Source organism: Corvus brachyrhynchos, unplaced genomic scaffold, assembly GCF_000691975.1.
Source record: "Corvus brachyrhynchos isolate BGI_N302 unplaced genomic scaffold, ASM69197v1 scaffold56, whole genome shotgun sequence".
NCBI classification, from domain to species: Eukaryota; Metazoa; Chordata; class Aves; order Passeriformes; family Corvidae; genus Corvus; species Corvus brachyrhynchos.
The window spans coordinates 2,527,797-2,544,239 of NW_008238664.1; the positions used below are offsets into that span (position 1 = coordinate 2,527,797).

General features: G+C 40.6%; 1 protein-coding gene across 2 annotated transcripts in view; it reads right to left on the reverse strand.

Annotated features, from left to right (window-relative positions):
- LARGE1 (LARGE xylosyl- and glucuronyltransferase 1) overlaps positions 1-16,443 on the reverse strand; it is a 277,612-nt gene that overhangs the window by 103,336 nt on the left and 157,833 nt on the right. For both annotated transcript variants that reach the window (XM_008636395.2, XM_017737860.1), the window contains one exon: positions 9,570-9,741. In XM_008636395.2, coding sequence (XP_008634617.1) covers positions 9,570-9,741 — 172 coding nt within the window. The remainder of the gene's footprint in view (positions 1-9,569; positions 9,742-16,443) is intronic.

A 16,443-nucleotide genomic window follows, 5' to 3' on the forward strand; every position in this document is an offset into this window, starting at 1 on the left:
TGCAAATCTATGTGGTGCCAAGGACAATATTACAGACATAATTTGCAGCATGAAACCAAAAAGGTGAAACCTCGAATGAGAGCTTTGTAATTGGAAATGGGGCCTTAGGTCTTTAAAAATATGGATTGTTAATGCAGAGCAAGGTAGGTTCAGGGAATGTGCCTGGTTTGGAGAGGGAGAAAACAGAATATCAAGTTATTAAAATGCACGTCACAGAGAACAGTGAAAAGTGTATGTGCTTGATAGATTGCATGTGATTAGAATGAGGGCCTTAGGCAGGGAAATCTAGCTATTAAATATAATTCTTCCTTTAGTCCTATTAATACAACTATCAAACCTTAGGGTAAACTTCATTTGTTAGGTGAATGACCCATGTGTCTCTTCTGCTTGGCTTTTTCCCACATGCAGAAGTTACTTATCATTACACATTATTAACTGGTGGACAGGCTGCCACTCCCTCCATATTCACTGCCTGCTCATGCACTTGCTCTGCTTTCCTGTCACCAAGGGGATGCAGAGTGACTGGCCAAAGGGATTAGTACACGGGCTTAATTTGTGTGCTCCACCCAAGAAGACAGGCAGACATTCCTGTTCAGGGCTTTTTTAATAGCGCCCTAAACCAAATATAATTAAACAAGGGCAAGGGTACTGAATGCACCTGAAGGGAAGCAGAAGAATGTGAACAGACTATAGGCGAAAGCAATCAACCTAAAACATTTATTGGTGGACAGCAACTCCTGATTGATGTCTCTTTTTTAGTTTCGATGGGGGAGTTATTATTTTCCTCCTTGGTTTCTTCCCACCCCCTGTTCTCATATATTTTCCTTTTAGCACAGCCTACTGGCATCTCATTCCCCGAAATACATTTTCTTCTGCCAATAACAAACATGCAAAGCAGAAATGCTCCTTCTCCTCGTCTGTACCCTGTGGGAGTTGGATTTTCTAGCTTCTGAGGAGGCACAGCCTTTGCTAGTCAAGGGAGATGGGAATATGCACTTTGCTCCTTTGATGCCATGCTCTGCCCAGATTTCTCTCAATAAATATTTGCAAGGCAGTTCAAAAGAGCTCTAGGTCCATTCTCCACAGCTGGAGTATTGGAGATTAATAGAATTAAAGTCTCTTTAAATCCTCAAGAAAGAGCTCAGCAGAGAAACTGGTTTTTTGCTTTAACACTGTGTGAGTCATACAATGTTTAGTTTGGGTGTTTGATACATCATAGCATCTAAGCCAAAAAGACAGCTGTAGAATGAGTGGCAGGTTAACAAAGACTGGAGAACAATAATGTAGAAAAAGCACTAGATTGATGTTGAGGAGGTAGAAAAAGGTCCTCAAAATTTCAGTGTTACCAACAAGATTTTATTACAAATCTTGTAGCATGTGGTGGGTTTTTATTCCAAAAACTCCAGTTGTGGTATCAAAAGATGACAAAAAATACCAGCTTTCATTTATAATTAAAACATCCCTAGCCCCCATGGGAAAAAGCTTGAAAACACGACCAAAGGGTATCCCTTGGAAATCAGAATGGAAAAATAAAGAACTCAAATCTTTGATTTTATTTTAGAATTTACCCCACCATGAGTTATACCCTATTTCTATGCACAGTTGGCCTTTCACCTCTAAATATTTCTGCCTGATGGCAGAAACAGACAAAGAACCATTCAGCTAAAATAGAACTACAGATGTTTCAGAAACTGCAGCCATTCCATTTTGGCAGCAATTCATAATCAGAATTTTCTGATTATGTCCCTTGTCACATTAAAATCCATAAACTAGAATGTGCACATGCTGATCCATATAATAAACTCTCTCCCTTGGAGCTCATTTACTGAGGTCAACCTTATCACATACTGGCTTCTCAATAAAGGAATAGCACAGCAAAGCAAACTGCAATTAGGGGGGGAAAAAAAAAAGAGAACTTCCATCCAGTCAGCTTATCTGAGAAGTGTTTTTCCCTAGACCCACAGAATCAGGAAGTCCCACCTCTTTGTTTGATCCCCTCCTAATTACAGTCAGCAAAATTAACCCCTTATCACAGTTAGAAACTTGTCTTTTTTCCCAAATATCCTAACCCCTTACTTTCTTTCTCTCTTCACCAAAATAAATCAGTATTCTCCTATAGTTTCACACACAGATGATAACAGCATTGAGACACCAGAGCACAACACCCCTCAATATTTCTATCAGCTATAGCTAACTAATAAAATTCTTTATCAATGAAGCTTCAAAGATTCTGTAGCAGAAAAGAAGAACACACCACAATATAACAATCAAGAATAGAAAATCTTAAGCAGATAGAGCCTCCACGGGGACCTTTTCAAAGAGAAACTGTATTTCATTTGTGTAATAACCCTGGGATGAGCTATGCACTGTAGTCTAACCATTAAATACTTACACAAATCTTTCAGAACCTAACAGATGTTTCTTTTATGAGCAAAGACAAGTGCCATTCGGCCTTTTTAGACACTTATAAAAATTCAGATAATTTGAAGCTATTTTAATAGCTGCCTGACAATTTTATTAATGCACTCTGCTACAATATGATCCTGTTTCCTTCACAAAAAGACTGACTCATACCATGGATTTTTATACACACTAAGGTGCATGTTGCTAATGCCTTCCTCTTGATTAGTAAGAAAAGAAAGCCTGCTTTACTGACCAGAAGAAACAGAAAGATCTCTGCAGGATTTAACACAAACACTGTGTCAGCCTGCAGAGATCCTGTCTCAAAATCATCTGGAAGCTTTAATGATTTACTCAGTGTAAACTGACAGACTGAACTACAGAACCTGCCCAGAATCAATTCTGTGGCTCAAATCCTGCCTTGAGCCATAGGTGTCAGTGAATTTTAAATTTTAATCTTGGCAACAACCGAGTATTTTACATCATCACAAGAAAAGCACACCTATAAAAAGCACAATCATTGCAGGAGAGTCAAGGGCTATGACAGGTATAGTTTATTAAAATGGGGCTTCACTGGTAGAGCCAAATTCAGGGAAATTTATACAGCACCTGCTGACTCTGCCTGACTCTCACCAGTGCCATCAGCATCTCACTTTCTGGCATGCTAAATTCACACACAATTGCAAAGTTATGCATGCATTTAACATTACAACCTTATGCATAATAGTTCTTGTAGGAATATAATTACTAAAACCCCTACACAAGATGCTTAAATTTGTGACAGTTATGATTTTTCTTATTTTCGTTTGTTTGCTCTTTTTCATGAAGAAGCTGCAAAAGTAGTATGAACATAGATTGTTACCTCAGGCATTCTGCAGAGCAATATGCCAAAGCACCCACATGCTGAGTGTTTGCAAATTTTAAGTTTGGGATTGACTATGTGCCAGTCCCTCTTCAGCTGTGGGCACTTGATCCTGCACCAAAATCGCTGCTGACCTTTTCTGGTATTTATGATGTCAGTATGGATTTTTATCATTGTTTGAGCTCCTGACACAAAGCAAACAGCTTTTATAGCATGTTTTTATTCATGCAAGGTATGAATATGTGAATCTCAGTATTCCTGTCAAGTTTGCCATTTCTCCTTCTTGTATGCTTGGTTAATGGAGGTCAGCTTTCCAGAGAAGACTTACTTGCACAGATGAACACTAATCGTAGCTTATATTCTCTGGGAGACTTAATATACAAGTAGAGTTATTTGAAATGCACTAGCTGAGTATTATCCAGTCTCTGTTGTTTGAAAGTACTTAAAATATTCATCGTATCATCTAGCTGGAATGTGAGGCTAACATGCAGTCATAGTAAGACATCACTGTTCAATACAGCCTCTGAGTTTTGACATGTACTTAGAAATATCATAATGCCCTTTGATGCAGTGTTCAATTTAACACAGAGCTCCTCAACACTGATCTCTACAGGGATTATTCAGGTCTCATTTGTGAGTCTCAGCTGTGACTCACACACAGCAATGGCCTAAAGGAACAAGGCAGACACAAGAATTGTCACCTGATACTAGGTCAAGCACAAAGAGAGTCTCTTGCTCATTATTTACATGTGGAGCACCCAGCACAGACACTGTGATCCAGACTTAAACTGCAACTTGTAACACAAATGATTATGATGACTGTTGTAGTCAGGTCCCAAATAAAGTGAGAATCTGTATTTAACATACAGTAAAATTAAAAATCAGAACCCTGGAATAAAAGAACCCACATTGCAGTACCAAGAGTTTGGGTGAGCAGGAGTAACAAAACGATCAGCAGATGTGGCCTTTAAAAGAACTTTAAGATTGATGGCACAGAACATAGCTTCGGACTCATTTTTTTCTCAGAAGAATTTGCACAGTTTCTGCAATAAAAACATATTGGTTACTAATCCCTGTTGTCTGAAGCACTTCATCCAAGAATACACTATGATCTACAGTCCCACTCTTTTGCCCTTAGGCTAGGTACTTTCTCAAGTTTAGAACTGTCAAAATCTAGTGAAAGATGAATAGGAAACATAATCAGTGTCAACTAAGTCACAGAAAACATGCATGACAGGTTATCTTCCCCAGACTGGCTGCAGACTCAAACCTCTGAAATCGGTATTTTGGAGGTATGTATCAGTCCTAGAGGAAAACAGTCTACCTATCTATAGAGCAAGAGAGAATGAGGCTAAAGCAGAAATGCCCAAATCCCAGCTGAAAAGCTGGATATGACCCTTAAAATTCAAGTTGTGGGTTCCCAAAGACATATTTATGCATAGAGATTGAAGCTTGTATATAAAAGGATTAATAATTATACAACCCCCACTGACTCCTAAGAGAAACTGTTAAATGTGACATTGCTTGAGCCACTGTTTCAGGCTACCAAAGAGAGGTATGAATTTCTCCAAAAGCCTAAGGTTGCCACTTCAAAGAAGAGATTTTTAAATTTCTGCACTCTGCTACAGAACAGTTGGATCATTTACTGTAAGGGCGTATGCAAAGAGCTTATCAGAAAAGGGCAGAAGAGCAATAAATCACAAAGAAATCCTACTCCCTTTTTTCTATCTACAGAGTGAATGCAGTAGTACCGTTACCACCTAAGATATTAAATTACTATGTAAGGGTCTGATCTTTCCAGCAACTCTTAAGATGACTGGAAGAAGAGCCTTTGCAGAACAAGGATTCTGGGTATTTCAGGTGCTATTTAAAACATACTATAGGCCCTTCAACACAGCAAATCGGACCTGGTATATTACAAAGCAGTCCTGAATCTGAGTTTCTTCCGAGCATGGTGTCCGAGAAAAAAAGAATCTGAGCTACTGGTCTCTCTTTATCACTATTTTTGCTGGGAAGAAAAGTCTTCCCAGGCACAGAAAGAATCACAGACTCTAGGACCTTCTCTCTATGTGAGGCTGCAATTTGGAAAAGGCTGTGCTGGACTGCCTCATCAGTTACCTTGCAGCAACCTGCAGACAGAAGCTCTTGCCTTTCCTGCACTGATGTGCAAAATTCTTTAATTTGCTCAAAAAGCATCCTGGTGTAGGCAGGTTTGTAACAGTGGCTTCTAGCCAGCAACTGCTTGTTAGACATTTCTAGAAAGAGACCCAGTGGGTCTAAAGCTGCCCTCCTAACTGGAGTTGGATGTAATGATAGATTCCTTTGGAGAGTAGCATTTCCCTTCATAGAAGTTTTATTATTCTTCTGCTTATGTAATATTTCAACAAACATTCTAGACTGCCCCCAAGAAATCTTCATAAACTTACCTGGGACTTCTGAGAGAGAAACAAGGAAGAGATTAAAACATTAGTCTAGTAAAATATCCTTTGGAGGAATATTTGGGGCTAATGACATGAGACAATCTTTCAATCTTTTGTAATGCAGGCAGGAGAAATAAAGACACTTTGGAAAAACTGAGAATCACCACAGAATTTAGGCCAAACTTTTACAAAGCAGTAAAAGAGTATCAGTATCTCCCCAAATTACTTGCCCTTCCTTCCATTTCCATTGAATCATGGAACAATACAATCATTTAGGTTGAAAAAGACCTTTATGTCCTGCCATCAAAGTAACACTACTAAGTCCACCACTAAACCCTGTCCCTAAATGCCACATCTACACAGCTTTTAAATGCACCCATGGATGGTGACTCCACAAGTTCCTGGGCAGTCTGTTCCAATGCTTGTCAACCCTATCCATGAAGAAATTTTCCGTTGCCCTTCTCTAGACCTGCTCCACCACCTCAATGTCTTTCTTGCAGTGAGGGGCCCAGAAATGAACATGGGATTTGAGGTGTGGCCTCACCAGTGCTGAGTACAGGGACACAATCACTGCCCTGGTCCTGGCTGGACACACCATTGCTGATATGGGCCAGGATGCCATTGGCCTTCTTGGCCATGTGGGCACACACTGGCTCATGTTCAGCTGCTGTTGACCAGCACCCACAGATCCTTTCCCACTGGACAGTTTTCCAACCATTATGCCCCAAACCTGTAGTGCTGCATGGGGTCTTGTGACCCAGGTGCAGGACCCAGCACTTTGCCTTGTTGAAATTCACAGAACTGGCCTTGGCCCATCAATTCAGCCTGTCCAGATCCTTCCTGCCCGGAGCTTTCCTGCCCTCCAGCAGATCAGCACTCCTACACAACTTGCTGTTGACTGAGCGTGCAGCTGATCCCCTTGTCCAGATCATTGATAAAGATATTACATCAAACTGACCCCGATAATGAGCCCTGGGAGACACCACTAGTGACCAGCTGCCAAATTATTTAGCTCCATTCACCACCTCTCTCTGGGCCCAACCATCCAGCCAGCTTTTCATCCAGAGAACACGTCTAAGTCATGGGAAGCCAGTTTCTGTGAGAATGCTGCGGGAAACCATGTCAAAGGCTTTACTAAAGTTTAGGTAGACAACATCCACAGCCGTTCTCTCATCCACTAAGTGGGTCATCTTGTCACAGAAAGAGATGAGGTGGGGCAAGCAGAACCTGCCTTTCACAAACCCAGGCTGATGGGGCCTGATCTCCTCGTTGCCCTGCACATGCTGCATGATGGCACTCAAGGTGACCTGCGCCATGACCTTCCCTGGCACCAAGGTCAGGCTGACAGGCCTCTAATTCCCCAGATCCTCTTTCCAGCCCTTCTTGTAGATGGGCATCACATTTGTTAACCTGCAGTCCTGGTTAGCCTGGTCTGCTGACCGATTCAGCCAGGCACTGCCCCTGGCTGGCTCCCTCACCAGCTGTGTCAGGAAATTATCTTCCACACACTCCAGGAGCTTCCTGGACTGCTTCCTCTCCTTGTGTTGCATTTCCAGCAGACCTCTGGTAAGTTCAAGTCCCCCACGAAAACAAGGGCTAGCGACTGTGAGACTTCCCAGCTGCTTACAGAATATTTCTTCTGCCTCCTCATCCCAGCTGCGTGGTCTACAACAGCCTCCCACCAGGTACCTGCTTTGTTGGCTTTCCCTCTGAGTCTTACCCTTCAACACTCAACTCTGATGTCACCATCATCAAGGTCATCTTTGCTAATGGAACTGCAGCCTATGACACAGGCTGGGGAACAAGCCTGTGCTTGGACATCTTCTCTCACTTCCCCAGCATTTAGGATCTAAAGTCTTCACCCAGCTCAACACCTGGGGCTATGGGATTGTCTCATCTATTCTTTGTTTGTGCATGAGTGCCTGGGAGATGAGGGGATGTAGACACTGACCAATTTATTGCCAGGATTAAAAAACTGTGCAGAAGCAGGTGGTCAGCTGGAATTAAAAAGACACACGGGACAACTTACAAAATCATGCATTTGGGAGTTGTGCTATGCATGTTATGAGGGCAATAGCACAGGAATTCTGTCTCCATGTGTAAGTTAGAGTTTTTCACAGCTCTAACCAGATGAACATTCTTGCCTAGCTCTATGGAGACTGATTTATACACATTTTACTTCCATTCATTATTCTTCTCCGTATTTCCATATTTTATGCCTGTACTTCCTTTCAATCTTACATCTGCCTCTGCTCCACATTCCTCTCTTCACAAGCAGTCTTCATGCTTGGTTTTGCTCCCCAGCAAAAAAGCAAGGAATCCTTCACTGAAATGACAGAAATTATAAGCAAGGAGATAATCCCCCTCATTGCCGCAAGTCAGATTTTGCTCTCTTTGCCCATGCAGTCCTCTATGCCCAAGTTCTATTTACCCACATTTCTTTTCCTGCTACGACATGCTAATACACCATGTTCAGTCAAATATTGTTATTAATGGGACAGCTGCACACAGTGAGACAGTACAGTAGCACAGCATTACTTCCTATGCATACATTTATGTTACTTATGGTTGTCAAGGTGCATGTTTACATGAAACTCAAGGTTCAGCGCAGGGAAAGGCTTGGTGAAGAGGTTGGAACAATACCTGAAGAGGAGGGAGAATTTTATAATCCTTAATGAAGAAAGCTTGTGAATAATTCAATTAAGTGGCTTGCTGAAAAGACATCAGTGTATCCACAGAAGGGAAAGGAAACAAATGCATGAAGAAGTAAGCTCTTCTCCAAGGAACCCAGTCCTTGACTGTAGAGCTGAAGCTAATACGTCCTGCCCCAGAGCTGGGTACTGGGGAAGGCAGGCCTTGTGGATTTCAGCAGGGGATAAGTACAGTAAATGTGCTCTTTCCTGGCTCCCTCCAAATGGAGTGGTGTATTTTGGCTTCTCTAAATAAATACTCCCATTTGCTTAGGCTGACTGTGCTTGAGATAATTTTGAGAGAGCTGATGAAACACATCAAGGCTATGCTTTTGCACGATTGTAAACCTTTAAACTGGGATGCTGGACTGTCTCTACACTTACCAGCCCTGTAATACATATTCTGAGGGCAAGAGGAGAACAATAGGGTATGTCTCTGATTCTGAACAGCTGGCAACACTGGAACCTGCAAGAATTAAATGGTTTTAGCAGTGTGCTAGCCAGAAAGTGGTCTACTTTGTGACAGGGTAGTGGGAAATGTTTTTGTCAGCATGTCCTTACAGAGTTGCTCTGAAAGTCTCCTTTCTTGGTCCAACTATGAATTACATTTCCAAGGAACTGTGGGAAATGGGAAGAGGTAGGGGAAACTATTTTAGGTGCTTAAAATCCAAAACCCTTTATCAACTCATTAAGAGAAGCAAGCAGCAACTTATTTCTATTCACAGGTGTAACTCTGCTCCCTTCATTTTCCTCCCTGGCTCAAGACTGACCCCAGCTTCACTCATTTTCAGTGGTTATATGGAAAAGTTACACTGAAAGTAATAATCAAGTTTTATTAATAAAAAATATAATAAAACCTAAGTTTTTCCAAGTATAGAATAAGCGGTATTGAACGGTACATAACTACAGCATGCTCATCATTCTTTATCATCTACTGTATTGTCAGGCTCTAACCTGCCCCAAATAATCACACCAATAAAACAAACTACATAGATAATCGGTGTTGTCAATTATTCCATACAGAACATCATTGAAAATGGGCTCACAAAGTACACAATTACATTCAAACACCAAAAACTGGAAGAGCGAAAACATTTAACAAACCTCAGCTAGCCCTTTCACGCCCACTGTACTGCTTGCCTTATCATTCTCCCTCCCCCCACAAATAAGGACAGTAAAAAAAAATCATTAAAATACCTTTGAACTTGTGAAAGACGGCCCATAGCTCAGCAATGTCAGTGGCAAATGTAATGTCTGTGTCGAGGACAATGACTCGCTCAAGATTGGAAGGTAGAGTCTTAGTCAGAACCAACTTCATCAGCCCGTAAATCCCAGAGTAGTGTTTGTTGGGGATCCAAGACACTTCAGACTTGACAGGAAATGGGAAGTGGGAAAGAGGAAGAAAAAATAATCTTCATTAGAAAGAGAAACTTTTCCTGACACTAGTTTCTTGCACTAGTGGAAGATCTCTGAAGTGGAAAGTCATCTAAAAGTCTGTTTTTAAATTTACTTCAGAAGCTCTGAAATACACTATTGTTTCTGAAAGCTCGGGGAAAAAGAGTTCTTAGAGGCAGCCTCTTTAAACAATATAACTAAAATTAGTTGAGCCTTTCTGGTCTGGTAGAATTCATTCTGAGACATCCATGTGTCCTGACAAAACTGAAATACAATTTTAGTCTAAAACTTCAGGTATATTGTACATTACCTGCAAAAAAATACGTGTTAGTCATTCTCAAAATTTTCTCTGATGCAGAAGTAACAAGCATAATATTTTCCTTATATTTTTTATAGATTTGGCGGTCAGAATTTCAAAAGGCCACTCATTTGAAATAATGGGCCAGATAATTGCAAAAAACCCCTTGTTTCTTACAAACTCAAATTTTCCTCTAGCCTTACATCTTTAACTTAAAGCTACTGTGATTACACAGACATGCTCAAAAGTCTAGAAAGTGACAGAACATTTTTAGCCACATTTTTTAGTTTTATGTATTGAATGTGGCAAACTCAGGCATTTTCATTTCTTCAGTAAGGGCTAAACAAAACATTGTACAGCTTCTAAAATGAAGCTGGGAGACAAAATTCTGTAATGGAATTGGCACTATTGGCACCAGGATGTTCCACAAGCTATGTTTAGTTTTCTCTCTGTTTTCTTCACAAAGAAAGTATCAAAAGTTTCTGCTTAAAGTGGGATACGGAAGTTTTTGAGAAGTTCCTATTTCCCTGTCTGAAACTCCTCTTGTTTGTTTTAACATCCACTGCAATTCCCAGATTTTAAGTTTTCCCTTGAGTTGTGCTCCCATTAACTTCAATCAGTATTTTGTCTACAGGGGACTTGAGCGAGACAGATTTCAGGATTCATCCTGGCCTGTTACATAGAGAAAGTAGGCAGAAACTCTGTAGTCATAAAAGCAAGGAGATCTATTCTGTTGGTTAACTATCTCATATCTATTCATTGCTGTTATAAATTTTATTAAATGAAAAAACATTTGCACAAAATAAGTCATTTCCCCCAAAATCCTTAGAGAAAACCTTCTGTAAAAGTATGTGTTCCTACATTTGGAAGGTGGAAGCGTGGTTGAAGAAAGGCTAATAACAGGTGCTTAGAGCAAATTTCTTTCTGAACATAAAGTAACAAGGCCTCTGATGATATAAGCTGACCTGCTCTATTCCCTTTAAAATGGCACACAACTTTTCTCTGTATTCTCAGGATTCCTGTACTAGGACAGAGCACTCTCCCACTACAAAGTTCATTAAAAAGACAGAGGGAAGTAGAGCAAACCTTTAAGGAGAAAGACAAGAATTTCAGGGAAAAGGCAGGAAAAGCAGGTTATCATAAAATAAAAACAGAAAGTGCAAACTGAAGTGTGAAGCTTTGTTTGGTTTATTCAAAACTCAATGCTCCCCAGAAATGCCTTCTGTGTGTAACAGAGATAATTTCAAATTCACACCCTCAAAACTCTAATTATTTGTGGTCCCTGCTCTCCCACATGGTGGCTTTAGGAATGGACCATCACATCAAGGTGTCAGCAAAGCAAAGGAAAGCGAAGCAAAGCAATATCTACTTTGCTTCTGCGAACTGTATTGTTCTGAATCTGCCACTTGATATCCTTGTGCTAGACCAGTCATACCTGACATGTTAAAAGAGTCAGTCATTTTATTGACTTGAGTTTGCTTTTACCCATTGCTACATTATTAATTTTGGGTGGCATGTCCTTCATTATATTAGCTGAAATACTTCTCCAGAAAAACACACAGTGTGCTTATGCAAATAAGCCTAATAAGGTAGGGGTTCATATGTTGCATGAATAGGCTGACACAAGCAGGGAAGGTAAAAGGTGGCTGGAAAAGTAAATCACCTTCAAGGTGCAGTTATTTTCTTTGCTCTCAGGATTCCCCTTTTCTAACACCACTGCCATGTGTCACTGCAGGGAAGGAGCCCTTGTCTGGCAGTTCCTTCTGATCTGGCCCACAGACGCCAAAAGCCTGCCATCCTGAAGCCTGATGTCTGAAAGGATCACTTCTAAAAATGAAAGGGGCAGCCCCTATTCCAAATGGTCCCTCAAAGCTGGCTGGCACATGTTGGATTTGAGGATATGTTGAAGCTGGGACTCTCAATCTGTTCAATTTATCCACAGTTTTCTCTCCTGTGATGCAGAGTTAACTAAGACACAAACAGAGATCCTAATTAGTCCCCAGCATAATTTCTTCATGGCTTTGCTATTCATGAATAATGTAACAGTTCCAAATTCATGTTAAGGAAAACTCCTGACGCTACACAAGAGTACTGTGAAGGCTCACTCTCTGGGTACTAGATGTAGTCTCATGAGAAGAAATACACAGGTACAATGCGGAATAAGTACTTAGTCCTTGTCCTAGTTTTGAACAGGACCTGGAGGTTATTCTGTATCACCTCAGATCATTGCTGGGGGCAGGGGGAAAGGATTCTCTGTCGTCTAAGAAGGGTGTGGCTTCTGCTCAAAAAACCCCATTTTTCTATATACTGTCTAAATACTTTCTGTAAGTTTTAATACAATTTTGTTTCTCTAGCATAGTTAAAATGGCCCATATATGGCATGTTTGTGAATCATCTGCTAACAAGCTAGATCAGTTTCCTTCAGAGAACAAATATTCCTAGAAGATACGTCAGGAACATTAAAAAACAGTCAGTAAAAGAAGAGAGCAAAACAAAACTGTGACATACTTTGCCATTTGTATAATTCCCAGTTGAGCAGAAATAGCACACCTTGGATCTCTAGTTCTCAAGATCTGTATTTTTGTTCATGAGAGTAGAGTACAGAAAATCATTTAGCTGGTGCTGACATTGATTCTTTTAAGTGAAATAGCATCTATTCACTAAAGGTCTTTCATCAGAACCATCTTTATTCTTTTCGTAACTGAAGACTGAAAACACACTAAATTATCTAAATTATTTGAATATAAAAATCACGAGCCCGTGAGTTTTCATGCAGCACATAAGTGACCATCTGGTCAATGCCAGAAAGGTGGAAGCAACAGTCCCCATGTTCAGCTATACTTCATGAGTAAGTTGTCTTCCCTAAGTGTGCTCTATCTCTGGGAAAAGCTGACTAAATCACAGTTGCAGTACACAGCCTGACTCAGCTTTCTCGCAGTTGCTACCACTGTATAAATGTTCATTACAGTTAGCAAAAGTGTCGTTTTTAAAAGAGAAGTCTGATACAGACATGGAGCTGAAAATCAAGTTTCCCTGTTTCCTTGACTGAGACAGGAGGAAATGGTGGCTCGTTCTCTCTTTGTGAATGAATTGTACAGTGACTACATTCCCAAGCATTTAGGTATTTTTATTTTTAAAAACACTTGAGTCTTTTTGCACACACATTACGATCCCAAAGCACAACTCTCATACCAAGTCATCACAAATATATCCAAGCCAGTCTTCAATGCTTACACTGTACTTCTTCAGGGAATTGTGTGGTTTTTAAATTCTTTTTTAATATGCTCTTTTCCTCAATGAACAGATGATGGGGAAACTTGCCCAGGCTTCCCAGGTGAATACTGACTGCTCCACAGCTGTAGGTGAAGTATCTGTACAAGGGCAGGTCACCCTTGCTTGTATTAGCTGTCTTACCTTAGTGCTTGTTCACATACACACAGAGTGAAGCATCAGAACAGTAGCAAGCACAAAAGCAGAGGAAAGCTAAACTAAGGCTCTATGGGACTGTAGGACAGTACATGCTTCTCTCATTATCTTCTCTGAAGCTCTGGAGGTTGACAGCTTAACAGCCTGATTTGCTACATGCTTCTTGGGATTGGGAGGTGATATATAACAGTACCATTAAAAAAAGCTCTCAAAAGTTTTAGCTAGCAACTGCATAAACTTAAGATTGTATTTCCCTTCTATAAATAAAAGTTTCCCTTCTAAAAGCATTTCCCCCATTAATGACTTCTGATTACCTCCCTACCACAGGAAAATTCTATCCTGACTTTTCCTGATGAATAGGTTGTACTCCATACATCACAAAATCACAGAAAAAACTTGGAAGGGACCTCTGGAAGTCATTTGGTCCAACCTCCCCCTGGCAAGCATGGCCACCCAGAGCCAGTTGCACGGGACCACGTCCAGATGGCTTTTGACTATGTCCAAGGACAGGGACCCCACAATCTCACTGGGCAACCTGTGCCAGTGTTCAGTTACCTCCCCTGATCTGCTGTCAACTTTTCCTCTAATGCAGTCATTGTTGCAAGGGCAAATTCCTGGCTCATGGGGTAGTTCCCATGTGCAAGGTTTTGCACTTCTTGTTGAACTTCATGAGGGTTCTGTCAGACACCCTTCTCTGTTAAACAGTACTTCTTTCCATTTTCTTAATGAAATTCCTCACTTTCCCACAGAATATATGGCACCACAGCACTCTCTGAGCTACAAGAAGTGCTTCTTGCTCAGCATTGTAAGATGGAATTTTGGATGATAAAGTGTCTTCCATGGCAGCATGTCCTTTAACACTTTACCCTGGAAAAATGCAACCTTCAATAGCGTATCGATTTTGTCACTACATTCACTGCATCTTCCTAGATATGCTTGGGGAAAAAAAAAAAATCAATCAAAATAATCCATAGCTATGACATAGCATCCCCTTCCCCACTCCAAATCAGACACCCTTGCTGCTCAGCTGACTCCACCAAAGCACCACAAAGGTCAGTGCCTTGCAGGAGCCTGTAGGTCAGGCTGGCTGGGGTGATGCACCAGGCTGAGAATCAGCAGCCCCGGAGGCACAAGGTGCCACTTGCATCCCTCCTTGCCCACCCCAGAGGTGGGCTCATAAATGGGATCAAACAGAACCCAATTCCACCACCATCCAGACTCAATGGCTGCAGATTCCCTGTGCTGGGGAAAACAGCCAGCAGCAAACAGAAGAACTCAGAAAACAGGAAAGGTGAAGGGAAGTAGAAAATGTAGTCTGTAGATTTTGCCTCCCCAGAGCTTTCATTCTGGGTTTTACCATTAAAAATATCTGGCATCTAGAATAAACTGATTAAAATAAAGAGAAATGTGAATCAGGTTTTGTAGTGAATGACTCAATGGAAACATGGATATCCAGAAGTATTCAGCATCTACTTGCTCTTACCAACTTCAACACAGGCACTACCTTCCTTGAAAATTGCATCAGTCAGATGATAAACTAACTTCAAAATCTTAAAAAAAGGCAAACAGAAAAAATTCCAGGCCACAGCAAAATCGCAGTGTTTTAAATCTGCACAAGTTGTAGCTGAATTGTATCTGACACTGATCTGAAAACCAGTGCAGTGTGCATGGTGAAAGAACTTACAGCAGGAGGGATCTCTGTGAAGGAAAACCAACCAAAGCCTTTTGTAGCTGCTGCCTTCAGGCAGCCCTTACAAATGTCCCAGGCATGGGAAACAACCCTGAAATTCTGATGTGTGAATCAGATAACAATACAAATTGCTATTTCCTCAGATTGGATAAATAACTTTCTAGACGCAGCTGACAACTTGTTTTCACAGCTTTTTCATTACTTGCTTAGTGCTTTGCTGCTACTATGAACACTACAAGTAGCAAGATACAGTTTTTTTAAATCATGTGGCCTTAATTTAAGATAAAGCTAACAGAACTGGGGCTTTCATGTCATTTCTAAACTGGAGGAAAATAACTGCCACCATTTTAAGGATGATCATATTTTGTGATTTGCAACATAAAGCATAAAAAGAAGGGGTAAACAAACAACATTGATTTGCTGGCACAGGACAGGAAGTTTTCTTCATGCACAGTTTTTCTCATCACTGTTTTTCACACAGGGAGAACTTCATCCTGCTGTGAATATATGCCATACCTCTTCCCACATTCCTGAAACTTGAGTCACAATTCCAGCAGCACTAGAACTGCTCAGGATTAGTTCCAGGATAATCCTTCCTGTTTTACATTGACTGTACCTCACAATATCTAAGCTCTTTGCAGGGACATGTGACTGATCCCTTTTCTTACTGTCCTGCTTCCAGGAGAGCAGTACCAATACCATGTTGCTGAGACTGGGTTAACTGAATCACTGAGGAAGGAGACAAATAGGTTAGTGTTTAAATATGGATAAACATTCATGCCTGTCTTTAGCACATTTCTTTTTCACAGATAACAATAATAATAATAATAACAACCTAGATTGAGAGAGAGAAATCCCAAGTCATCCAAGATCCTAGCAGGAAGAAGATTACTGTCATCTCCAATAGTTTTCTCAGAAGGAATGCCAAAAGGAATCTCCTTGCTTCTCACCTTCAGAAAATCACTGCCTTTGCTCCATCCTTGTCAGGCATCCAGCAAACATTAACAGAAGAGCCTTATTTAAACAAAAATAGACTCTTCTATTAATGTTTGCCAGATAACTTGTAACTTCAACATTGAATTTAGCTTTTTTCCTGTGCAATTCACAGGTTTTGATCATACTGATATTCCCCCCCGTAACAAGTCCTTACTATTTATATGAATGGTTGTCAAGGAAACCAAAAATCCAGCAAAGCTGGGTAACTTTTCTAGATTCAGAATTTCTTGTTTCTGAGTATTTTAAGAAATAATAATAAGTTGCTC